Source organism: Sus scrofa, chromosome 17, assembly GCF_054392235.1.
Source record: "Sus scrofa isolate SSC_HxYL_T2T_F1_AM1 chromosome 17, Sscrofa_HxYL_maternal_Yorkshire_Landrace_v2.0, whole genome shotgun sequence".
In the NCBI taxonomy this organism is placed as follows: Eukaryota; Metazoa; Chordata; class Mammalia; order Artiodactyla; family Suidae; genus Sus; species Sus scrofa.
In genome coordinates this window covers 25,567,773-25,595,288 of record NC_139399.1, presented here as the reverse complement: position 1 = coordinate 25,595,288, position 27,516 = coordinate 25,567,773, and the positions used below count along the sequence as shown (strand labels likewise).

At 45.0% G+C, this 27,516-nt stretch overlaps 1 protein-coding gene across 50 annotated transcripts in view; it reads right to left on the bottom strand.

The window, feature by feature from the left end:
* PLCB4 (phospholipase C beta 4) overlaps positions 1–27,516 on the bottom strand; it is a 487,242-nt gene that overhangs the window by 125,268 nt on the left and 334,458 nt on the right. For all 50 annotated transcript variants that reach the window (XM_085003051.1, XM_085003063.1, XM_085003052.1 and 47 more), the window contains 2 exons: positions 10,607–10,686; positions 6,371–6,424 (listed from right to left, as the gene is read on the bottom strand). In XM_085003051.1, coding sequence (XP_084859177.1) covers positions 6,371–6,424; positions 10,607–10,686 — 134 coding nt within the window. The remainder of the gene's footprint in view (positions 1–6,370; positions 6,425–10,606; positions 10,687–27,516) is intronic.

Below are 27,516 nucleotides of genomic sequence, written 5' to 3'. Positions count from 1 at the left end.
TTTGATCTATACTGCAGCTTGCAGCAACACCAGACCCTAAACCCACTGATCGAGGCCAGGGATGGAATCCAAATCCTCACGGATACTAGTCAGGTTCTTAGCCCACTAAGCCACAACAGGAACTCCTGTTTGTATAGTTTTTTTTGAGCTAAACACCCTTGAGCTACCCTGACATGTCAGCTTCCTCAAGGATTGGGGACTTTACTGAGCAAGTCATAGGTGCTGGGTAGAGAAGAAGAAGTGGAACAATTATTCAAAATTACAGTAGAGTCTTGGCACTACCCTGAGACATAGTGTTTTTGAATAATGCTGGTTCCTTGAACTAGTACAGTATGCATCAAGGCCAGTTAAATGGATAACATTAAGGAACATTTCCTGGTGATGATAAAAGTAGGAGAGAGACTACTCTGATCATTGCATTGGTGACACTCAGAATGAACACTATTGATTAGAAGACTCAATATCTGGAACCCACACTTGACCATGAGTCATGTCTCAGCTGTCCCCAAGAGCCTTCATTCACTCCCTAATTGGAAGCCCAGGTCACTCATCACCATCATCACTTAAACTCTGCATCAGAATTCCAGCCTCCACTTGCAAACAGGGCTTACTTTCATCTGGCTCTGGGACACTTTCCTGGGGAGCCCCGTGCCTCTACGTGCTCAACTCTGCCATGCACCCCACCCTTTGTGTTAAGTGGAAGGCAAGCTCCAGAGGTAAACACTGACCATAACCCTCACAAGGGGGAGAAAGCATCACTTCAGTGCAGAGAGCAACTTTTCAAGATAGAAGAACTAGCTTTGGGTAAATGATCAGCTATGTTTTCATTCAAAGCTTCCTTGTTTCATACCCAGTCCAAAAACACTTCAAGAGGTACATTTCTAAGAGTGCTTGAGACTAGTTGTACTCAAATACAGGAAGGCAAATATAAGAATTCTCTTTAACAAATCCTCAGATACAGTGAAGCTGATGTGTATGAATGACAACAAATGAATTGGTTTCTAGGGCAGAGGATGCCCTGTCCACATTTCGCCATTGGAGTTCAGGGAATTTTTATACATTGAGTTGGGTTGAGAAGCAATTTATCTGCCCTTTCTAATGTAGGGGAAAGTAGCTATTCAGTGTGCCTTTTTTGAAAAAGAGTATGTGTTAATATGAGAGCTGCAGGTTCCAGCAGGATCTAGCATGTCTGACACCTATAATCAGGAAGAAACTCTGCACAGTGATCTCAGGGGAATCTCAGCTAACTCGAGCTTCTCTAAGGTTTAAACAGGATTCATAAAGGAGATGAAAAGTGATCAACATGGTCGTGAAGGTAGCAGAATGACTCAGGGCCTGAGTCATTCTGTTCTAAAAACCTGGTATGGGGAGGAGTGGGGCAGGGAGGAAGAGAAGAGCATGTAGGGAGAGAATCTTAGCTGGGGCCTAGGGAAGTGCCTAGAAAAAGGGAGTAGGACAAGAACATCTTGTGAGAGCAGGAGGTCCAAGCATTTGTAGAAAATGGAGAAATAGGGAAGGAAAGGGAGAAAACTGGGTGCCCAAGGGCAGGAAGGAGGGGAAAACATCCTTGAGGGCCAAGTTAGAAGCATGAGTGTTCAGAGATAATAAAGGCAAGAGGTGACACGGTGGGTGGCCAGAAGGCCCCATTCTCAGGCCCATCTGTTCACGAGCGGGCTTGGGCTGGGCAACCTCACCACAGATTTGCTCCCTTTATCCTAAGAGAGAACAAACCCAACAGAAAATAGGAGCAAGTCAGTCAAGGGACCATTCCCCTGAAGGTGAGGTGGGAGGAGGCCCACCTTTATGGCCTTCGCCCCAGGCAGCTTTCAGAATTATTCTTGGGTCTCAAAATGGATTTGGCTCAGGGCTGAGGGCGGTTGTGGTGCAAAGGTGACTTTTCTGAGTTTCTAGTAGCACTAGAGACTCAGCCTTTAACCAGGGTCTGGAGAGAAACATAGTCATCACAGGCTGGGGGCTTTTAGACACCATCAGAGGGTGTATCATGGGAATGAAAAGTGTGTTTAAGGGACTGCAATTCACTCAACCCTTTATATTGCTGTTTTTGGTTTTTTGCTTTTTAGGACTGCAGCTGCAGCATGTGGAAATTCCCAGGCTAGGGCTCAAATCAGAGCTGCAGCTGCTGACCTACACCACAGCCACAGCAATGCTGGAGCCTTAGCCCACTGAGCAAGGCCAGGGATCAAACCCACATCCTTATGCCCTCCTAGTTGGGTTCATTGCCACAATGGGAACTCTGACTCAACCCCTTAATAAACACAGCCCCACAGAGTACAGCTTAGTGCTTTATAAACTTACATGCTCAGTGAGTATATACTGAATCCAAATATACCACCTTCGCCAAAGGAAATGCTAATACCCTGAAGTGGTGTTCAGTCCTATCTGATTAAATTCCCTGTTCCAGGAGAATTGTTACAGGCAACCAAATGGCAATGATCCTTGAAACTAAGAGTGTCTAACTCTGTTTGCCCTCAAAGTGTCTACAATCTAAGGGTTTGAATACCATCTTCTGAAAATGTCAGTAAGGATTCATGACCTGAGGCCCCACAGAACCAGACCCTCCTATAGGCAGGCTGAGCCTGGAGACACGAATGAATTAAATGGGAGTTGGGTTGTTATGACCCCACCTGAGGTCTCAGTCTTCTTAACACATCTGTCTCCTTTGGGGTTTCTTCTAGTCATAGCCTTTGGTCCCAAGTCCAGGTTGGGGAAAAAGAAATGGGAAATGGCCAAAAAAAAAAAAAAAAAAAAAAAGAGTGACTTTCAAAGCTTTGGTCTGAATGGGAAGATAAATTCAGTGTGAGTTTGTAAGTCTGAGAGGAAAGGAGATTGCATAAGATTATGTACAAAAGAAAGAGAGGAGGGAGGCAATGGTTTTCTTCACTCATCCTTTCTGCAACTTCCTGGACATTAAATTTTGGTTAAAGGTAAAGCACTGGGCCAGTCTCAAGTGACAGAATGACCATGGAGCCAGATCCCACACTACACTAATAGTTTCCATTTTAAAAACTCCAGAACGATAGTGATGAAATGACACTTTCAAGTGTTTACACTTCATTTCCATTAAAACATTCAGAGCAATTTCCACCTGGCCCTTGGCAGCTCATCCACCAGGAGATTTATCCGCTTTTGCTGGCTTGGGATCAATTCTCCATCGACTGTAACAAACTATCCCCAGATCATCACAGACGTCTTGTGTCCAACACCTGTTAATACTGTCAGGCACCAATGGGTTCATGTCACAGAGAGTTGAAGAAGATGACAAAATATCTAAGTTACTTCCAAAAAAGGGGGTGCTAATAATTTTGTATGTGAGCATGCTAGATAAAGACCTTTGGAATCAGAAAAGGCTTCCAAGTATGTGGAACAATGGCTTGATTAGTGGGATGCGTATAAATGAAACGGGAACTGCTAGTCAGGAGTGCTCTGATGATAAGCTATATGCGTCTCCTCGCTCATTTCCTGAACCTTATGGTAGAAGAAACATCAGGAGAGCAAGGGATGGAAAAACAGATCCAACCTACAGTTCTGTTCTTCCCTGCTATCTGGGCTCTCTAAGTTTGGACTTATTACTTCAATACTGATTTTTTTTTTTTTTGCCACACCCTTGGCATGTGAAAGTTCCCAGGCCAGGGACTGAACCTGCACCACAGGCAGTGACCCAAGCCATAGCAATGGCAATGCCGGATCCTTAACCCACAGAGCCACCCGGGAACTCTGTGATTTTTAAATAAAAAGGCACAGTCTATTTGGCAATGGCTGTAGGATGTTGGAGACCGCTGAACATCTGAACTTGGCAGAAGGCAACTATCTTCAGAGTTCTAAAGTACAGGGTCTTCTTCAAAGACAAGATAAAGGACTTATGCATTAACCATGTTATTCTGTAAACAGCTGCACCACGTCCTAAGAATACCCTCTTTGATATCACTCTTAGATGACCTCTGTATTGCTATGCCTGTTCCTACCCACCAATCTTGTCATCTTCCTTAATCAAGCTAATACTAATCTCATCACCTTCCCCACTAATCCCATCACCTTTCTTAGTAAAAGTCTCGTGGGCTAAAGCCTAGGGCCTTTGTTCTGTGGAACAGAGTGCCTCCTGGTCCCCCACTTTCTAAACGTAAGAGTCTTATGTGTTTTGTTATACCGTGCCATCCCTGTTTCAGGCTCTCCAGTTGCCCTGCAGCACTGGTTGCGACAGGGATATACTAAAATAATTGTGCTGCTATTGCTTCAAAGAGCAAAGGGTTTTCAAATAAAATAAAGATCCATTTAAAGTGGCTCTGTCAACAACTATCAGTCATGGGTGCTAACAGGGTTTTTATTAAACTTCTAAAGTCGATGTAAAATTGACTTGTCAGTAAGTTATTAAAGTTATTAAATAAAAAGCAGAGAATCCTAGAGATAGATTTGTAAAGATCACAATAGATGCATGAGGTCTATCACCCTGGAAGCCCTCAATACAAGGTTAAATAAAAATACCACTGTGGTCTTTATGACGTGTATGCCTCTCGTCATCTCATTGATATGTCAGCTGTGTCACATGGATACTTTAGCTCATGACCATTTAGAATACATGGGATTAAGGAAGATGGTGACCTGTAGGGGGCCTGTTAAACGGGAAAGAATGATGCTGAGGGAGTATGAAGGTACTCTCAGAGGGATGCAGAATGGAAGCTCTGAGGAAGAAGGAAGTGGCTGGGCCGAGAGGGAGGGGAAGGAGAGTCAGAAATGGCTGAGCGTGACCAGGAAGCCATGCTCAAATGCATTGCCTCAAGTGCTGTGCAGCTGGTGATCTGTCTGCCCCATCTTTGAAAGACAGAGCAGTTCTGAGACACGATTCCACCCAGCAGCACTGGGTTTTGTTGGTTGTTTTCTGTCGGCTGGCTCCTTTGCTCAAGTGTCCAGGGAAGACATCAATCTGAACTCATGTCTGGAGAGTCTGGGAAGAGTGGGTTGGCATCTGTGGAACTCATGTTTAATTCAGGTTGGGGTTCAGGTTCATGACCCTGAATATACCCCTGGCTTCATGTGGGCAGCAGGTGCTCTGGAGGCCAGCCAGCTACTGGAATCTCCATGAAGTACTTACACAAACACCAATCAAAAAGACACTGGGGAAGTTGGGTAAGGAATTCCCATCAGAGAAGAAAAAAAAAAAAATGGAGTTTCTACTGTGGCACAACAGGATCAACGGCTTCTCTGCAGAACCAGGACACAGGTTTGATCCCCAGCCAGGCATAGTGGGTTAGAGGATCTGACATTGCCACAGCTGTGGTATAGGTTCCAACTGCGGCTCGGATCTGATCCTTGGCCCAGGAACTCCATATGCCACAGGGTGGCCACAACAACAACAAAATTCCCACCACTACCATCATAGGAGCTTCCAACTGGACCCACAAACCAGAAGCCAAGCCTAATGACCTTTAAAAAGGGGGTGGAGAGGGGAGAATGGGGAATCCTCAGAGGGTGAAACACGTCAGCCTCAGTACTGAAGCACAGGTGTGCAGGACGTTTCTCATTCATCTTCCTTCTTGACTCCACCCGGGCTTTACTGTCATTTTCTTCCTTGCCACTATTACCTTGGGCAGGGTGAGTGACAGCTCTGATGGGTATGTGGTGTCAGTGACAGCACACCCAGATGCCAAGGGGCGTCCACCCGCCTTGGGCACTGGAGGACCAGCAAAGTCCAGAATAAGATGCAATGTCTAGAGAATCACACTTCCTATGATGTGCTCACACACTTCTACTGTAGGTGAAATGATAGAAATGTCTTTAATTTTAGCTAGTGGTTGTTTGGGGCAAGTAAGTGAAAGATATTTAAATCCCCCAAACCCACTTATTCGTCTTTTTTTTTTGGGGGGGGGATTGCACCATATGGAGGTTTCCAGGCTAGGGCTCCAATTGGAGCTGTAGCTGCTGGCCTCCACCATAGCCACAGCAACACGGGACCCGAGTTACATCTGCTACCTACACCACAGCTCATGACAATGTCGGATCCCCGACCCACAGAGTGGGGCCAGGGATCGAACCAGCGTCCTCATGGAACCTAGTCAGATTTGTTTCCTCTGAGCCACGATGAGAACTCCAAAACCCACTTATTTGAAGATTTAAAAAAACACTGCTCCATTCTTAGATGTTCTTTAATTTTTCAGAGTTAATACTACCCATTCTGGAAAAAACTGAGACTTTGTGTCCATAAGTGATTTTTACAAACTGAGCACAGACTATAAGGATGTGATTCAAACTAAGCTTCCAGAAGTATCTACAGTTAAAGCAATTAACAAGTGCCCCTGGGTGTCTCCCTGAGGGCTGGACCCAGGCTGTGCAGAGCAGATGGGAATAACCGACTTACCTCCTAACTGGAATTTTCCCATTTGTGTTGGTCATAAATGCCAATTTCATCCAGCTGGAAAACAACAGTAACAACAGTTTTAATGTTTCTTGGGAGGAATAGCTTCAATCTGGTTAAGAATTTTCAAAGAAAGTTCACTCAAACAAAGAACATTTATTCGGAAAACCAGAGACAATCAGACACTGTGAGATGAATTTATTGTCAGATTTAGAAAGTCAAAATATAGGACTCAGTGAAACTTGAATTTCAGATCAACAATAAATAATTTTTTTTACTAGAAGCATGTTCCAAATATTGCATATGACATACTTATACTAAAGCATTATTTGTTACTTATCTGAAATTTATTATTTTTAATTTTTAATTTTTTTTTTTAGGGCTCTACTTGTGGCATATGGAGGTTCCCAGGCTAGGGGTCAAATTGGAGCTGTAGCTGCCGACCTACACCACAGCTACAGCAATGCCAGATCCGAACCTCGTCTGTGACCTACACCACAGGTCACAGCAACACCAGATCCTTAACTCACTGAGCAAGGCCAGGGATCAAACCCAAATCTCATGAATACTAGTTGGGTTCGTTACCACTGAGCCACAGTGGGAACTCCTGAAATTTAAATTTAACTGACATGGAGTTCCTGTCGTGGTGCAGTGGAAACAAATCTGACTAGGAACCATGAGGTTTCGGGTTTGATCCCTGTCCTCGATCAGTGGGTTAAGGATCTGGCATTGCTGTGGTTTGTAGTGTAGGCTGCAGACGTGGCTCGGATCTGGCGTTACTGTGGTTCTGGCTCTGACTGGCAGCTGTAGCTCTGATTGGACCCCTAGCCTGGGAACCTCCACATGCTTTGGGTGTGGCCCTAAAAAGACAAAAAAAAAGAAAAAAGAAAATAAATTTAACTGACAGTCCCATATTTTATCTGGTAATCCTAGATGAATTAGAAAATTGGGTGGTAGCACTAAGCAAAATTAACTGCAGGCACTTACTGGGTGATTGGTCTTATCCTTGATTGTTGCTCTAATAATTTACTCAGGGGGTAAGAAATGCAAGTGTATGGTAACACTAGCCAGCTTTGTCTTGAGAACATGGGGACCCTCCTGGGATTCCCTCTATCCACCCCAGCTCCCGGTATTGACATGCAGATGGAGAGAGACATGGGTAGTGACCTAACCCTCATGGTGGCTTGCGGATGGGTGCATGCTAGCTCCATAAAGGGATCTGGATCTCTAAGTTGCCATAGCTGGGGCTGTTCATCAACTCAAGCTGATGGTGAGCAACATCCATGCTTTCCTGACACATGGGGACCCAGATCACTTTTTTTTTTTTTTTCTTTTTAGGGCTGCATCTGCAGCATATGGAGGTTCCCAGGCTAGGGGTCAAATCGAAGCTACAGCTGCTGGCCTATGCCAGAGCCACAGCAACGTGGGATCCGAGCGACGTTTCTGACCTATACCACAGCTCTCAGCAATGACGGATCCTTAATCCACCGAGCGAGGCCAGGGATCGAATCCACAACCTCATGGTTCCTAGTTGGATTCGTTTCCACTGCGTCGCAACAGGAATCTGGGGACCCAGAATATTTATTTGTCCTTTTGTGCCAAGACTATTCTTAGCTACTGACTTCCATTCTCATCACTTCCAGTTAATAATATTCTAACAATCTGCAGAAGGTGATGGTTTGGGAGCATTTCTGTCTAAGTCAGGCTTTCCAGAAGCACAGTGACTTCTTATAAGAGGATGGTTTCAAGACCACAGGAGCAAAGGAAGCAGAGAGATGATGGTGGCGGGGGGTGGGGGTTGGGGGGGAGGACAGTCACACAAAGGCTGTGGTCTCAGCTGGAGCTCTGTTCTAATGCCTTGAGGAGTTCTAGACAGTGATGTGCACCAGACTTGGTGGCAAGGGGGCTCGACTTTTGCATTCTGTCTCAGCCTGTTGTTGGCCTTGGCCTTCCCTCTAGAAGAAGCGAGGAGTTCAGGGTCGGTCCTCCACATCCATGGATATGAAGGGCCAACTCTAAGGGACCTGCATCCGTGGACTTTGATACCAGCTCCCCTGGAGACACCAAGGAAGGACTGTAATCTCCAGGCCCCCTGACTCCCCGCAGGTAGAGGGCAGTTCTCTGGAGAAGCAGGCAGGTGTGAGGCCTTAGTGACCTAACACTCACGGCAGGTGGTTGATGGGTGGATGCCAGCTCCATAAAAGGATCTGGGCAGGACACCCATGAGGGCAGGTAAGATCTGGTGTCCAGGTATGAGTATGGGGGTCACTCAGGCATAAGTGGGAGTGCCGAAAGCCTACAATCCTCTGGGATTCTCTAACATCCAGATACCCACTGGGCTGCTCTTTATTTTTAAGAAAACAGGCCACAGCAACTGCGGAGGAGAAGCAGTAGCAGCTGCACAAAAAAACAGGACCCAATAACTTATCTCCTCTGACAATGGGAAAAACATTGGAGGGATAACATAAAGGTCAAAATAACTAATACCGAATGGGGGTGGGGGTGGGGATCCAGGCATTGGGTTAGGTGCTTTCCATGACCTCATTTCAGCCCCATGGAATCTTTTTTTTTCCTGCTTTTTAGGACCTCGCCTCCAGCATATGGAAGTTCCCAGGCTAGGGACTGAATTGAAGCTACAGCCGCTGGTCTACGCCACCTATACCCATGTCACCTACACCGACCTATACCACAGCTCACAGTAACACTGGATCCTCGACCCACTAAGCGAGCAGGGATTGAACCTGCATCCTCATAGATGCTAGTCATTCATTTTTGCTGCACCACCCAGGAACTCCCTGCATGGAATCTTATGAGCAGTGTCATCGCAGATGAGGACACTAAGGCCCAAGGCTAAGAACTTGCCAAGAGTCACCCAGCAACCAAGTGGCCAACCTGGGGTTTATAGCACAGAGCCCCAGGCTTTCAAAGCACCTGGCAAAGGGATAAGAGGTAAGAAGCCAAATGCCCAAAGGACTGACCTCTCTTCCCATTGCCCACAGTCCAGGATCCCTGGCCTGTGCTAGCCCTGGGCCTGGCTGAGAGACCTGGGCTTGTCACTGCTTGCTCAATGTGCTTCTCTTCCGCATCTCAAAACTGCGAGCCAAGGGTTCTGTGATAGCAGATGGCCCCACTCTTCCACAGATCACGCGTTTCAAAGAGGCTGACGTGGGCTTTTGCTAGAATTTCTACTTTTTTTTTTTCTTTTTTTCTTTTTGACCAGGTCCGTGGCCTTCAGAAGTTCCTGGACCAGGGATGGCACCCCCACCACAGCAGTGACCAGAGCCACAACAGTGACAATGCCAGATCCTTAAGGCCACCAGGGAACTCCTAGGCTTTCAATGTGAGTAACTCTCATGTCACCCTGAGAGAATACCTTGGTAGGGTTAAAATCTACCATGCAGTACCCCTCAGAATTCCGAAGTGAGCTGGGGGTAAGGAAGCCTGCTTGCTAAATTTTAAAAGTAACTTTGGGTCCCTAATGGGGTTCTAAAGAGTCTCTGGGGCCAGTGTTCCTTTTCCCCTGGAGCAATGGGTGCTTTGGCAAATGCGCTTCTCTTGGCCACACTCCCCATTTCTTAGTCACATGAAACAGAGCCTCCAGCTATACCAGCACCCAACTATGGCCCCAGACACACAGCAGAATTGGTCTGGGGACATAAAAGCCAGGGCTCACAACTCATAGGACACTGGGCAATAGGGATCCAGCATTTTTCTGCTATCGACCATTCTGTTCAAAAAGGTTTTGGGTTGGGGGTTTATCACACAAGCCTTGCCAGCTGGCATAGCGAGTATAGGTGTGTATTGGTCAACAGCTCCTCTGACGTCAGGAGCACAGAGCAGAAGACAAGGGAGGGGCTGCCTGGTCCATCTACATAGCCCTCATCTCCTAATCTGACCATCTGCTTGATAACAGCCAAGAACAAAGGATCAGGAGTTCCCGTCGTGGTGCAGTGGTTAACGAATCCGACTAGGAACCATGAGGTTGCAGGTTCGATCCCTGGCCTTTCTCAGTGGGTTAAGGATCTGGCATTGCCGTGAGCTGTGGTGTAGGTCGCAGACGCGGCTCGGATCCCAAGTTGCTATGGCTCTGGCATAGGCCGGTGGCTACAGCTCCGACTAGACCCCTAGCCTGGGAACCTCCATATGCCATGGGAGCAGCCTTAGAAAAGGCAAAAAGACAAAAAAAAAAAAAAAAAAAAAAACCAAAAAAACACAAAAGATCATGAAAACAAAACTCACTGTTTCTTGAGGCACGTCATCGGACTGACATTGTTAGCCCTGAAGTTGTGAATGATGGACCGCAGGCCTTCAACCCATTGCTGAAAGAGAGAGAAGAGAGTGTTCTTGGTGAGCAAATCCACCAGAGCTAAACTGGGTGGTTTTTATTAGAGAGCCCATATCTATTTTGTATAAGAATAATATAAACTCTACTTTATCTCCTTCCTGCCACACAGCCATCCTCATTCCACATGCTCATATTTTATGCTTTAATAAACAGCTTTCATTCTTTCCAGAAGATAAATGCAGCATCGCCAGTGTCATTAAACACTGGGTTGTCACAAAGCAATGCTGCCCCCTGATTGACTTGTTACGCCTCCTATTTCCAGCCTGGTTCAGCAGAAGCCCTTTTCAGTTGCGGGCAATCTTAATTATTTCGAAAGCAACATTATTCACTTTGCGATGATATACCTAGCTACTCCCATTTTAGAGGATGAACGCATTAGGGGTTCATCCATTGCCCTGTGTGATTCTATTTCAATCTAAGAATCTATGAACCTATGATACCTGTCCATGTTTTCCAGCAAAGCCTTAAATAGTAAAATCTGCATCGATTGCCAGGGTACCCAGAGCAAACAGTGACGTGCCTGCCTAATTTCTGCATAAGGGCTTGGACCTCAGCTTTGGTTCACAACACCACTCCATGGATTTACAAGGAAAAGTGAAGAAGATTGTGCGTGGCAGGAAAGGAATTCGGGTTTCCAAAGGGCATTTTACTAGAAAAGGCTGGCCTATGAATTAAGGCCAATTCTGCCCTGGGGGCCAATAACTGATGCCAGCGAATGCCATACCAAGTTGCTAAAATAAAGAGTCACACTCTTGGCAAAATGATTTGCTGCAAATTGATACTGGAGGTTCAAGCAGCACTGGGCCCCCCCACAAGGCAGTACCTTACCTTCTTAGGTTTATAGTCTAACTGCTGTAGCTCTGGGCTGAGGAAGGGAAAATATTTTGGAATAGACAGCAATGTAGCTGCATCATCAACCTGTCCTGTCCAATATGGTAGCCACTGGCCACATGTGGCTATTTAAATTTACACCAAATAAAAATAAAATTCGGTGAGCCTGTTGCACTTACCCTATTTCAAGTGCTCAAAACCCACCACGGGTTTAGTACCTACCATCTGGGACAGCGCAAATAAAGAACATTTCTGCCATCACAAAAGGTTCCATTGGACAGCATGGCCTAGTATTACCAGGTGTAACACGGTCAAGTGACGAAATCACTGCCAGGACCAGAGGGGATGACTGAGTTCTACGAGTGTGTGTGGTTTTAATTAATTCTGAGATAATATATGTAACACAAAATCGGTCATTTTTAAGTGACCTCGTCAGGGTCTTAAGTAATAGTCACATTGTTGTGCAACCATCACCACCATCCATCTCCAGAACTCTTGGCCTCTTGCAAAATTGAAACTCCATTCCCACCAAACAACAACTTCCGATTTCCCTCTCCCCATCACCCCTGGCAACCACCATTCTATTTTCTGTTTCTCTGAATTTAACTACTGAAGGTACCTCATATAAGTAGAATCAGGCAGTATTTGTCCCTTGTGAGTGGCTTATCTCACTTAGCATACTGTACCTCCCCAAGGCTTATCTGTGTTGCAGCCTGGGTCAGAACTTCCTTTCTTCTTAAGGCTGAAGAATGTTCCACTGTATGTATAGATCACATCTGGTTCACCCCTTTATCTATCTATGGATCCCGTGTTGCCTCCACCACCTGGCTATTATGAGTCATGCTGCTATGAACATGGGTGCAGGGATAGCTCTTCAGTTCTTTGGCTATACATCCAGAAGTGGAATTTTGAGATCCTATAGTAATTTTACTTTTAACAGTTTTTTTTTGTTTTTTTGTGTTTTTTTGCTTTGTTTAGGGCCACACCTGTGGCATATGGAAGTTCCCAGGCTAAGTGCTGCATTAGAGCTGCAGCTGCCAGCCTATGCCACGGCCACAGCAATGCCAGATCTGAGCCACGTCTGTGACCTACACCACTGCTCCCGGCAATGCTAGATCCTTAACCCACTGAGCAAGATCAGGGACTGAACCCACATCCTCATAGATACTAGTCGGGTTTGTAACCTGCTGAGCCACAGAGGGAACTCCTTCTTTTAAGTTTTTGAGGAACCGAAGCTGCACCATTTTACAATTTCACAAACAGTGATCAGGGGTTCCAACTTTTCCTCAGCCTCACTGAACTCCTTCTTTTCTGTTTTGCTTTTGTTTTGCTAGTAGTCATTCCAGGGTGTCCACAAGAGAGGTTCTACTTTCTTCTTTGTGCCCCAACCCTCCTTCTGAAGGAGGACTTGGGAGCGATAAGAGGAAAATTTCCTCCTCAAATACAACAGGCCATTTTTTGATGACTGTAAACAGCATCGAAAGCCTCAGCAAGCATGATGGTGAAGCCAGGATTCTGAGGGAGGAGGAAGCAGTGAAATAGTAGCATTAGAGAAATGCCTCAATTATTTTCCTCATCAGACCTCACTTCCTCTGTCAGGATAAATATGGGACTCTAACTCCCTGAGGACCATCAAATATCCTGTTACTGCCCTAACAAACCGCAGGCCCGCACAATTTCCCAAGAAGAGACAGAAAAAGCATAAATAATTTGGTTGGCATTAACTGGGAAGCGTTGAAGGCATATTACATGTTCCAAAACACAAAACAAAGTCCCTGGTTTCCTAGGGCCGCAAAGGGGACAATTTTCTGAGACTGTTCACTGGCGCTTACTGATCATTCCAATTTAGTTGTTTCTAAAAATAAATTACAGAGATACTGGGCTTTGAGGAGGTTTCTGTGACGTTCACCCATCTTTTAAAAATAGAATGTGGTGAAGAATGGGTTTGTTTATTGTGATGGATGGTCCCTGAGAGTGACCTTTGAGGGTCATCACACCAGTAACGCTGTGCGTGTTTTAGTTAGTAGAAATGTCCCCAGGATCCCCACCCGCCCTAAAAGCAGCTGCGGCTGCTGTTCTTTGTGATGCTGAACGTGAGGTCCAGGGCCTTGTTCAAGGTCACAGAACAGCTGGTGCAGTACAGAGAAGCAACAAGAACTCTGTTATTCTGCCCTTCACGTCTGAGAAATTTGCACTCAGGGCTTATCCACACACCACCTTCCATGACCTGAAACATCCCATCACACCTTCCCTTGGTCTGTTATCTTAATGTACACCTGGCATAATAAGGCCAAAAGACCATAGGAAAAATGTTGAGCGGTTTGCTTTTTTTGTTTGAACACTTAAGAGATGAAATGCCAGCAGGTGTCAGTAGAAGCCCAGAGTTTAGTTGGAAAGTTGTGCCAGAAGCGAACTAAATGCATATCGACTTCTTTGAATGTTGCCCGATTAACATAATCAGAAAAACCAGACTTAGATATTTTTTTAAATTGCTGAATAGAATAAGCACATATGTCAACAGCCTACATAATGCCTCCAAGAGGCACATCTTCAAGCCCCAGTGGTTGCGTGTTTCTAGATCATTCTCCGACACACATTGAGCTCACACACTGGCTCCACAGTGACACAGGCCATGGTTACTAACTACACAGGGCGCCTCCCTTCTGGACGCAAGTCCTGGATGGGTACCTGTGGCCTGGATGCAGGGGAACGAGCCCACAGGGAACAATTTGGTTCCGAGGTCCAAGGGGGCAGTTCCTGCACCTCCCGGCAGGTTGTTATGGTGAGTGTTCTCTCATTTTTCAACCTTTTCCATTTCTGTCTAAATGAACTTAAAGCTTATTTCAGCCCTTCTAAGGAAAGGTCATTGCTTGTGCTGGATGGTTGGGGAGGGGAAGGAGGGAGGAACCAGAACCGCCCCTAACTCTTTTCTGGGAGCTTCCTATCTTGCCTCTGGGCCTCTGTAAACTTATTTTCAGCATGTAGGTGGTGTCCACTTTCCAGGCAAATAGCTGGGCTTCTCTCTTGAACACTAGGACTCTCTCATACAAGATAATCCCTTTCCTATTAAAAACCAAATGTGTAGCATAATAAAAAAAGAAGCAGACTTACAGATACAGAGAACAAACTAGAGTTACCCATAGAGGGGGGAAGGGGCAAGACACGGTTCAGGGAGAGGGAGGTGCAAACTATCAGGTGTAAGATAGGCTCATATGCAACATGGGAATTAATAGCCAATATTTTGTAATCACGGTAAATGGAAAGTAACCATTAAAAATTGCATTAAAAATTAAACAATTAAAAAATAAATACTCTCTACAGAAAAAAAGAAAAGACAAACCCCAAATGTACAGAGACATAGACATAATAAACCTATATCAAAAAAATAATGAATTTACACAGAGCACATCTCCCTTTCTTCTTTTAAAAATATTTGGTTATTTTTTTTTTTTTTTCTTTTTAGGGCTGCACCTGCAGCATATGGAAGTTCCCAGGCTAGGGGTCTAATCAGAGCTGGAGCTGAGACCTATGTCACAGCCATGGCGACACCGGATCCAAGTGACATCTGTGACCTATGCCGTACCTTGCAGCAGTGCTGGATCCTTAACTCACGGATCGAGGCCATGGATTGAACCTGCTCCTTCACAGCCACTCTGTTGAGTGATTAATCCACTGAGTCACAACGGGAACTCCCCAAGTGATTCTTTTGCAAATTCACTTTTAAGAAGCTCTGTTCTAAACCCAGGTCACTCAGAGGGGTGACTAAGGGCATCAACATGGCCAGGAAGCTGATGAGAAATGCCACATCTCCGGGTTCACCCCAGGCCCCACAGGATCAGAACCTACTTTTGGTAAGATGAGTTGTGCCCATGATCTGGTTTGAGAAGGACAAGGTTAAGAGGGCTCACCCCAGCAGAAGCACCTCCTCTCACTGCCCATCTAGGAAGAGCTGGGTTTGCTTTTTTTTTTTCTTTTCTGCAATTCAATCAATGAATTTTGGCTCATTTTTATTCAGATATAATTTACATAAAATAAAATGCACCCCTTTTAAGTGTATTATTTGATGAATTCAGACAAATATTTATACTTATGTAGCCATGACTCCAACGAAGATATTTATTGGAGTATAGCTGACTCACAACAAAGCGAATCAGTCATATACATACATCCATTCTTTTTTCCCATACAGGTTATTACAAACAACTACGTAGATTTCCCTGTGTTATACAGTAGGTTCTTTTTTTTTTTTGTCTTTTCAGGGCCACACGCACAGCACATGGAGGTTCCCAGGCCAGGGGTTGAATCCGAGCTGTAGCCATGGACCTACACCACAGCCACAGCAACTCCAGATCCGAGCTGCCTCTGCAACCTACACCACAGCTCATGGCAACACCGGATCCTTAACCTACTGAGCAAGGCCATGGATTGAACCTGCACAGGTCCTCGTGGATGCTGGTCAGATTTGTTTCTGCTGAGCCACAACAGGAACTCCCCAGTAGGTTCTTATTAATTATCCTATACAGTAAGTAGTGTGCACATGTCATTTCCATCTTCCCATGGAGGAACCGGGTGGATGTGGTTTCCTAAGGGAGCCAAATCTTTCCATGTGCCCTTAGCTTGGATACCTGGTCTTCTGAGCAAGGGCCCTGGGAAGAGCCTTCCAATGCCCCATCATTCTTTGTTTTTGTCAGTTCCCTCTTGAACTGGGCTGAAAAAATCTGTACTCACTAGAACGGAAGTTCTAACTTGGATGTTTAGGGGACTGAAGTTAAAGGGTGGAAACTAAAGGAGGTGAGCTGCTGTAGGTAGTGACTTTCACCTTCTCCCTGTATGAGCTGTGAAAATCATCAATGCATGGGCATCTGAAATACCTACAACACAGGAACTTCTTGGGACCTGTAACTCCTAAATCTTAATCCATGCAGGATTTTTTAAGTAAATGGAGATAAAAAGTCGGCATATTTCCAGGGTTATTCTTAAGGTGTCTATTTGCTTTCTTAATTACAGTCAACCCTAAAACAACATAGGTTTGAACTGCATGGGTCCATTTATAGGTAGATTATTTTTTCCATGGTAAACATGACAATGCTACATGGCCTGTGGTTGGCTGAATCCATGTATGTAGAACAGTAGATCCATGGATACTGAAAAACTGTGGATATGGAGGGTGGGTTAGAAGTTATACATGGATTTCTGGAGTTCCCTTGTGGTGCAGCAGGTTAAGGATCCAGTGTCACTGCAGTGGCTTGGGTCACTGCTGTGGTGTGGGTTCAGTCCCTGGCCCACCACTTCCACATGCTTCTGGTATGGCCACACACACACACACACACAAAAGTTATACATAGATTTTTAACTGCAGGGAGGGCTGGTGCCCCTAAGCCCTGTGTTCTTCAAGTGTCAACTTTGATGAGTTATCTGCTCAAACATAAGCCAGAAATTTATGGAATTCAAAATACAGCTTTTCTGTACTGTGAATTCTTATAAGACTACAGGGCATTCGAGAAGGGCGATAAGACCCATTTCCATGTGCCTGGGACAGACTATGAAGGTTTTCAAGTAAAGATTTCCTTTCACAGGGTCTTAGGATATAAAGTTGCAATATACAAATCTCCAGATTAATAATATCCGAGGTATACATATATCTTTATCTTAAACAAGAACTATGTTTTAGGAAGGCATTTCGGCTTCGGGCTGTCATTGAACATAGGCAATGGCTCAGATTCTAAAGTCAAGATCCTCTAAGTAGAATCAACATGTTTTCTCTTACAGGTTGAGAGAACTGAGGCAAACACGATGTTGGGTTCTTAACCTGTTGAGCCACAACAGGAACTCCCTAAAGTGTTTTATTTTTTTATTTTTTATTTTTTATTTTTTTTGTCTTTTGTCTTTTTTGTTGTTGTTGTTGCTATTTCTTGGGCCGCTCCCACGGCATATGGAGGTTCCCAGGCTAGGGGTTGAATCGGAGCTGTAGCCCCCGGCCTACGCCAGAGCCACAGCAACGCGAGATCCGAGCCGGGTCTGCAACCTACACCACAGCTCACGGCAACGCCGGATCGTTAACCCACTGAGCAAGGGCAGGGATCGAACCCGCAACCTCATAGTTCCTAGTCGGATTCGTTAACCACTGCGCCACGACGGGAACTCCTCCCTAAAGTGTTTTAAAGAAAATTACAAGCATTATCAAAGCAATGTAGGCTGCCATAGGGAGGTTGCCTTAAAGGATGTCCCACAGCCACCAGATATCCAGAAATGGGCAAGGTTCCAGGCTCTCATAAGGCAGTAGGAGGCTGCCCTACAGAAACCTGCTGTAAGTAGTAGCTCCCCACCCCTTTTCACAGACAGCTGAGTCTAAAATCAGGGTAGTCCTGATCTGGAAAGCCTGGGCTTGTTGGGAGAACATTATTAACTAATCTGGTACAGAAACAAGAGAGATGTCTGATTCCCAGAACCGGGGAACAGGGTCATGTAACCGAGCAGGAGCCTGTGAGGCCTTCCCAGCGTGGACCCCCACTCATGTCCTCCACTTGCCTTTTTATCTATAGAAAAACTTTAGTCAGGAGTTCCCGTCGTGGCTCAGCGGTTAACGAATCCAACTAGGAACCATGAGGTTTCGGGTTCGATCCCTGGCCTTGCTCAGTGGGTTAAGGATCCGGCGTTGCCGTGAGCTGTGGTGTAGGTTGCAGAGGCAGCTCGGATCCTGAGTTGCTGTGGCTCTAGTGTAGGCCGGCGGCTACAGCTCTGATTTGACCCCTAGCCTGGGAACCTTCATATACCAAGGGAATGGCCCAAGAAATGGCACACACACAAAAGAAAAAAAAAAAAAAAGAAAAACTTTAGTCAAAGAACCAATTTAATCAGGGAAGTGAGGAATTCCTGTTGTGGGTCAGTGGAAATGAATCTGACTAGTATCCCTGAGGACGCAGGTTCGATCCCCGGCCTCACTCAGTGGGTTAAGGATCCTGGTGTTGCCGTGAGCTGTGGTGTAGGATGAAGACGTGCCTTGGATCCTGAGTTGCTGTGGCTCTGGTGTTGACCAGCAGCTACAGCTCCTATTCAACCCGTATCCTGGGAACCTCCAGATGCCGTGGGTGCGGCCCTTAAAAAAACCAAACAAACAAAAAAAATCAGGGAAGTGGAAAAAAAGTACAGAGCAAAGAGAAAAAAGGAATAATAATTCAGCCATTCAACAAAGTCAAGCATCTTCGGTTCTTCAAAGACTATAAATAACATTCTGAGGCATGTTGTTGAAGCTGTTTTGTAGGCGCTAAAGCCACCACTGGGTGGAGGAAGTCAACTGCACGCTGCCCACAAGCAAAGAGACCCCAGACCGGTTGGAAACAGGAGGTTGATGATGCTGACTTCCAATTACCTCACCACCCACCAGTCAGAAAAGTGTCCACGAACCAATCACACCTTGCCCCTCAAACAGTGTAAGACTCCTCATTACCCCTGGGGAGCACAGTTCTTGAGGCACTAGCCTGCTGTGTTCCCCTTTGCCTGGCAATTAAAGCTACTTTTTCTGTTTCCTCCAACTCTGCCTCCGCATTTCTATTCGGCATTGGTGTACAGAGGCAGCCGATATTTCAGCAACGGTTAGACCGTGACTCACAGCACTAAATGTCTAGTGATCAGACCTGAGCCCTAAAGCTGGTGCCAACACAGTGTGGGGAAGTGACTAGAGGCTGAGGGCCAGCACTCCTAACCTTCCATCCCCATGGTATTTGGGTCTGAGATGGGGCCTGGCCCAGGAATCAGAAAACCCCACGGGAGAAGCTGGAGAGAAGAGGCTGGAGATTTAGGCAGGACTTGACAAAAAAATTAACATTTTTACCTCTGGAAAGGATTCACCATTCTCGATGCCATTGAGAACATTATTTTTCTATTTTTATTTTTTCGCTGGGGCTTAGCATGTGGAAGTTCCTGTGCCAGAGATCCAACCCCAGACACAGCAGTGAAAACACCGGATCCTTAACCCGCGGAGCTACCAGGGAAGGACATTTTACCCTTTGAATGTGCTCATTGGGGATGCTAAAGCCATTCTAAAATTAAACAGCAGGTCTATAAATGTTTGTTTATATAGCACAGACCAACTTTTACATCACATTAAAAAGGAAAAATAAAACAAACTTTCTCTTTCATGTCACTTAGATTCTCTTGGCTCTAATAAGGAGAGAAAGAGGTGCAGGTAACATGTGCTAAGTGTCATCCTTGCAAGAGATCAATGTCAGTGTCAAAAAATCCCTCCTGGCCATGAGACAGAAGGCCAACAGGCAGACATGACAGTGATGACATTGAGAACAAATCAGGCAAAGAAGCCTGAAAGTCACCTTAACTACAGTCTCAAAGAAAGAGGGCAAGTAATGGAGACAGTGAATTTGATGCATAATAAAGGAGCTATGCTTGTGATCCTGATGAAATTAGCTGATAAACCCAGGATGAAAGGTTAAACTAATGAGCCTGCGATAATCACACAATAGCAAAGTACTGAAATAGGTGGCCAAACAGCAAGGCAGGTTTTGCAAAAGTAAAATAAAATAAAAAAAAAATCAGTAGATCGACAACCCATTCATGATCTCAAAGCCCTAGGGAAGTCAATAATAGTTCTCATGAAATTATCAAATCCAAAGGAGAATTAAGCAGAGACAAGAGGGGCAACGTGCTTTTTTTCTTGCCGTAGTTTGCGTGCCTTCTGAGAAATACATGTTTGTCATCTGCAGTTCTCTGCTGACAGAGTAAAGTTGCTGAAGGAGATGGAGGAATGCATTAAGCATTAAGTGCCCCCTGACTCCAAAATCACCTTCAGAGCAGGGTGAACCTGTGTTTGGGCAGGAAATGAGCTGCCACATACGAGAGTGTGTGTGGCTGTGTTTGAAAGATCGATCTGGATGGGCCTGGATAATATTTATACTTTCCTAGTCAAAAGTAGTTTAGTCACTCACAGATAGTCAAAACAGGCTGTCAGCCTGGCTGGTTATCTTGACAACACCAGGTTAAAATGAACCTCGAAATAGTCACAAGGAAGGAGGGGACACTGTGCTATTCTTGGTCATCACTCAGAAGCTGAAGTGTCAAATTCCCATTCCAAACAGGTTTCTGTTCACTACCTTTCCTAAGAGACAATTTTTGTTTCACCTAAGCCTGATTCTTTCTGTGGCAGCCTGGTACCCTCTTAACAATATTTTCTTGGGACCTATAGAATCTGGTCCCAAATAACCACATCTAATTCCAAATATCTACTCCAATTAGTATAGTATTGAAGGGAATCAGAATAGGACATCTCAAAATAGGCCACTTTGGAGTAAAGATTATTTTGAGCGGAAGGCATCTGAATTCCTGAAATCCCTTATCAGCCTAAAAGTAGAGCCTCTCAACAGAAATCCATTGTCATCAATCCCCTCCACAGAAGCAACACTAATCTTCGCTTCTGGAAGATGAAGAGTTGGCATCATACCCAAAGAAACTGTCACCAGACCATCATTATCTCCTGTCTAGGTTCCTACAGGCCCGTTTATCTTCCCTCCAAATCACCTGCTTTCCCATTAAGGGCCTTTCGCCTCCTCTCCTTCCCCTATTAACTAATAAGCTATCTAAACTCTCAAATCTCACTGCTCCTTTGGGTATTCACTTCTTTCTGTGATGCCCCCGTGCACGTAAAATGAAAGCTTAATTAATTTGTATGCCTTTTCTCCTGCTAATTTGTCTTTTAGCAGTTTATTTCACAGACCCAGCCTAAGAATCCAGACACGCATACAGACATTCACTCAGCATACATTAAGGCCTGGCGTTCACTTGTACTTACTGACTTCATATAAACAACATACAGTAAACAATCCACGAGGTTATTTAACGCCTCCACGTTGACGGAGCAGCTCCCTTCCTACAAACCCCAGAAATCATTCAAAAAAGAAAATGAGGAGTTCCCATTGTGGCACAACGGAAAAGAATCCGACCAGGTACTATGAGGTAGCAGGTCCGACCCCTGGCCATGCTCAGTGGGTTAAGGATCTGGCGTTGCTGTGAGCTGTGGTATAGGTTGCAGACTCGGCTCGGATCCTGCATTGCTGTGGCTCTGGCATAGGTTGGCAGCGGTAGCTCTGATTTGACCCATAGCCTGGGACCCTCCATATGCTGCAGGTGCGGCCCTCAAAAGAAAAAAGAAAAGAAAATGAGATATTTGGTTTGTTTTACATAACACTTATTTGACATCCACAGGGAGACCTCTAAAATAAATGAAGCGTTGTGCAAAGATAACCAAGAGCATCATTTTGTGCCGGTCAGAAACTACCAGTTTAGGAGAGTGCATTTTTGGTCTCAACTGTCAAATCTGCAAAATCCTGATGGTAAGGGGTGAGTGAATGGGTGGTGAATTGAAAGGTGTTCATGAAGTTGTATCTGGCTGACGCCAGGTACTTAACGATCCCCAAGGTTTCGTTCTTCTTGACATGTACCAGTTGACAATGCTGGCAAATGAAGCCGTTCTACAATGAACAGTACTCAACAGGCAGACACATGCCACCTGCTGAGGCTCTGGAATAAGCATCATCAATCAAGGAGCTTCTGGCTGCCCTTTTCTCGACAACATCACCTTCTCAGCTCAGGTCAATCGAGTCTATAGATCATCCTACAGACTAAAAGGACTTTCAGAGTTCCCGTCATGGCGCAGTGGTTAATGAATCCGACCAGGAACCATGAGGTTGTGGGTTTGATCCCTGGCTTTGCTCAGTGGGTTAAGGATCCGGCGTTGCCATGAGCTGTGGTGTAGGTTGCAGACGCGGCTCAGATCCTGCGTTGCTGTGGCTCTGGCGTAGGCCAGCGGCTACAGCTCCGATTGAACCCCTAGCCTGGGAACCTCCATATGCCGAGGGAGCGGCCCTAGAAGAGGCAAAAAGACAAAAAAATAAAAAAATAAAAGGACTTTCAAGACAACAGATCCTAAAAAGACTCTAAACCAATGGGTTTGAGTTTCATTATCTAATTTTCTATCATTTTTGGAAAAAATCCTACCTTTCCCCCATCCTCCCCTGAAAAACAGGGAGGACAGAAGGATGAGGTATGGACACAGGGACAGTGAAAAGCATGTTTATGGTAAAGATGAATACGTGAATGACTGGATTACACTGTCTTGATATATCTTGAAAAATATTGTGCTGAATATGTCTCTATGACATAATTTGCTTACTTTTTCCCCTATAAAACAATAGCTCTGAAAGATTTTAACTTGTGTCCCTTCAACAGCATAAATAAATGAATAAGCAAATCAATGTCTGTTTCTTTGGGAAACAGCCAATTATGCCCCCTCCTTGCTAAGACTGATACAAGAACAATATGGTTTCTGAGAGTGCTAGAGTCATAAAAACAACAACAACAACTAAACAAGGCTTTCTCAGAGTTTCCATCATGGCGAAGCGGAAACGAATGCGACTAGGAACCCTGGGGTTGTGGGTTCGATCCCTGGCCTCGCTCAGTGGGTTAAGGATCTGGTGTTGCTGTGGCTATGGCATAGGCTGGCAGCTACAGCTCAGATTAGACCCCTAGCCTGCCTGGGAACCTCCATATGCTGCAGGTGCAGCCCTAAAAAGACAAAAAGACAAAAACAAAACAAAATAAAACAAAAACCAACAAACCACAAGGCTTTCTCATAGTCACTCGACAGGAGAACCCCTTTATGTATTTATTTATTTATTTATTGTCTTTTTGGGGCCACGCCCATGGCATATGGAGGTTCCCAGGCTAGGGGTCTAATTGGAGCTGCAGCTGCCAGCCTACAGCACAGCCACAGAAATGCCAGATCTGAGCCATGTCTGAGACCTATACCACAGCTTACAGCAACATCGGATCCTTAACCCACTAAGCAAGTCCAGGGATTGAACCTGCATCCTCATGGATGCTAGTCAGATTCGTTTCCACTGAGCCATGACAGGAACTCTGAAAACCCCTTTATATGTAGACTTTTTTGAGAAATCCATTTTGAGGGCCACCAGTCTGGGAAGTGCTGGTATATGACAACACCTTCCACCAACAGTGACATGAAACAATAAATCATGTAGCATTACAAGTGGAAGTGGCTATTCCTCAACTTGTGAGCTATAGCAGAAGATGGGATAGGATGGAATGGGGAGTGGACCCAGTGCCTGGGTTCAAGGGTACCAGTTACTGGCTGTGTGACTTTGGACAAGTTACTCAACTCCTTTGGGCCTATTTCTTCCTCTGTAAATGAGAACAATCCATCCCACAGGATTGTGGTGAGAATTTGAGATTATGGTGCCAAGCACTCTGAACAGGGTCTGGCATTCAATATAAAATAAAAATATCACCGATGCTGTTCTTATTATTCTCATTTTTAGGGACCAGCAAATTTTCTGTCAAGGGCCAGGCAATAAGCACTTTGGGAGCTGGGGGCCACATATAGTTCTCTGTTGCACAATTTTTATGTTTTGTTTTAATAATCCTTTCAAACTGTAAAAGCCATTCTAGCTCACTGATCATACAAAATCAGGCCGAGGGCTCAATCTGGCCCATGGGCTGTATGCTTAAGATTGTGATTATTAATTATTTGCTCCAGATCACTGTGCTCAGAGGCAACTGAGTCTCATCTCAGGCAAGGTGATGACCCACCTCCTCATACAATCCCATCTTTTAATTATACCCCAAAACTGGGAAAACATACAAACACGTGTAAGCCTGTGTTATACATACATTATGTTCAAAATGAATTTTTTTTTCTTTTGCTATCAGTAAAAACTGGAGCTCTGTGGTAAATGGAGAAGCAATTTAAAACTAGTGGCATTTTTCTGTCCCAGGGGCCAAAGGGTGAATTCCGCACTTCATATTATGCTTCAGGTGCAATTAGAGTAATTCATTTTGCATTCCCTTGGTGGAGGCATTTGGTAACACTTGCAATTAGGGCAAAACTAGCTGCTGTGGGCCAGGCCCAGAGCACAGAGTCTTTTCCTAGGAAACCTTCAAGTTCATGAAACCCCAGTGATGAAAGCATGTCTCCCATGTGTAACCAAGCTGGGCCCTTTGGGGTCTTCTAAGGCCAGGCCCTTCCCCCTTATCCTCTGCTTTAGCTCCTCTCTGAGGTATAACATGTATCTTGTTGGAGGTTTACAGGAACATCATGATCTGACCTCTGTGGGCAGCTACAAGAACAAAGGATTTGTTCTGCAACAACCAACCACGCCCCTCCCTCACTTTGCCTTTAAAAATGCTTTGGGGAGTTCCCATTGTGGCGCAGTGGAAAGGAATCTGACTAGGAACCATGCAGTTGTGGGTTTGATTCCTGGCCTCGCTCAGTGGGTTAAGGATCTGGCGTGGCTGTAAGCTGTGGTATAGGTCTCAGACATGGCTCAGATCTGGCATTTCTGTGGCTGTGGTGTAGGCCAGCAGCTACAGCTCCAATTAGACCCCTAGCCTGGGAACCTCCACATGCCACAGGTGCGGCCCTAAAAAAACAAAAGACAAAAAAATTTAAAAATTTAAAAAAATAAAAATGCTTTGCAATTTTGTAGCATCCATAAGAATGTGGATTCAATCCCAGGCATCCTCAGTGGGTTAAGGATCTGGTTGGTGTTGCCATGAGCTGAGGTGTAGGTCACAGACGTGGCTCAGGTCCTGAGTTGCTGTGGCTGTGGTGTAGGCTGGCAGCTGCAGCTCTGATTCAACCTCTCGCCTGGGAACTTCCATATAACACAATAATGCAGATCTAAAAAGCAAAAAAAAAACCAAAAAAAAACAAAAAAAAAAAACAAAAAAACCCCCAAACAAACGAAAAAAACCAAACCCCCAAAAACTGCTTTGCTATTTTGGTTCAGGGAGTTCAGGATACTTTGGGGGCACCAGACAATGGTCTCCTTGCATGGTCCTGCAAGAAACCTTCCTTTGCTCCAAACTCGGACGTTTCGGTTTGTTTGGCCTCACTTTGTGTAGGGGACATGGACTTGTGATATCACATGTAGACTACAACATTCTGAACAGAAGGACCCAAGAAGGAAGGTTTCTAGAGAAGCAAGAGCTGGTAACAACCAAGAAAATCCACCTCAAAGATCACAGAGACCTGTAATTACATTGAAGCCTGAGAAAATGTTTTAAATACCAAGAAAATGCTCATGATAAAAACTGTTAATGACAAAATACATTGTATTAAATTTTATAAACAGCATGAGCCCAATGATGTATAAAAGAAAATTGTGGCTGCATTAAAAAACACATTAGAGTTGGGTTGTAGGGCAGGAAAAGGGGAAGCAACTGCTTAATGAGTACCGAGTTTCCTCTGGTGAGGAGGAGATGAGGAGATGAGGAGATGTTTTAGAAAGAGATGGGGTTGGTGATGGCAAACATTGCTGTGTACTAAATGGCACAAAATCGCTCACTTTAAAATGGTTAATTTCATGTGAATTTCACTTGCATTAAAAAAAAAAAAAGACACAAAAGAAGGGAGTACATTGTAGAGGTATTTTATTTTCTTCTTTTCACTCTTCTGTACTTTCTACTAGAATGTGGTGGAAGAACAAGCCCTAGCATGAGCAACACTCCTTTTGCATCTAGAAAACACCAGTGAACAGTATAAAAATGCATGGGCTATGCACATGTTGAAAATTATTTTGAAGGAGTTCCCGCTATGGCAAAATGGGATTGGCGGCATCTCTGGCCCAGTACAGTGGGTTAAGGGATCCGGCGTTGCTGCAGCAGTGCAATGTTGGCTTGGGTCTGATCCCTGGCCCTGGGAATTCAATATGTCTCTAGGAGCAGCCGAAAAAGAAAAAAATACATTTCATTGTGCTCAAGGCAGCTGCAGACCAGGGTGCCACGCCTCACTCCAGGCCTCTCTCTCAATTTCTCCTCCCACTCCCCCAAGGGAAGCTCAATGCTGCAGTGATAGAGTTCCTGCAAACCCCAGCAAAACCTCCTCTAACTTCAGTGTCTGGTTTCCTGCACATACATTTTGATAAGGAACGTTACTGAGAAATATGACAGTATAAATCCACATCTGACTACCTAAGGAAACAGAGAGCTTCAAAAGAAAACAAAGTTAGTTGTCTAGGGAATGTCAAGGGGCTAGAGATGGGGGACACAGAGAAGGGAGGTCAGGGCCAGGTCACAGACAGCCCCCAAGGAGCTCTGAGTAGTGTAACTGGGTGGGAGGCTATGAAGCCTTCCCAGAATAGACCCCCACCAATGTCCTCCATCTGCCTTTTGCCTCTAGGAAAACTTTTCTCAAAGAATAAATTTAATCAGAGAAGTGAGAAAATGCAGAAAGAAACTGAGAAATGCAGAAAGTCAAGCAAGACAAAATAATAATACTTTAGCCATTAAACAAAGTCAAAGATCATTAGTTTCTCCTCAAGGATATAGATAATATTCTGAGCCATGTCCTTTGAGCTGTTTTGCAGATACTGAAATCCCCATCAGATGGAAGAAGTTAACTGTATGGTGCCCACAAGCATATACAGACCCCAGACCTGCTGGATCCAGAAGGTTGATGATGCTGAATTCCAATTACCTCATTACCAACCAAACAGAAGAATGTCCATGAGCTGATCACGTACCCCCCAAACTCTCTTCCTCACCCTGTCTTTATAAACTTTTCTTTGAAAGGCTTCAACTTCAGGTGTTTTGAGACTGGCTGCTATGGACTCCATGCTCGTGTCCTGCAATAAACTCTGCACTTTCCTTCCCCAGAACCTGGTGTCAGTAGATTGGCTTTATTTTGCGTGGGTGAGCAGACCCAATTTTGGTTTGGTAACCTATAGCATATGGTCGTCTTTGCACTGTGTGACCACAGGAAGTTGTGTTCCTCAGAGAACATTTTTTTTTGTTGTTGTTGTCTTTTTTGGGCAGCACCCAGGGCACATGGAGGTTGCCAGGCTAAGGGCAGAATCGGAGCTGTAGCCTCTGGCCTACACCACAGCCACAGCAACACTACAACCTAGCCGTGTCTGTGACTTACACCATAGCGCACGGCAATGCCGGA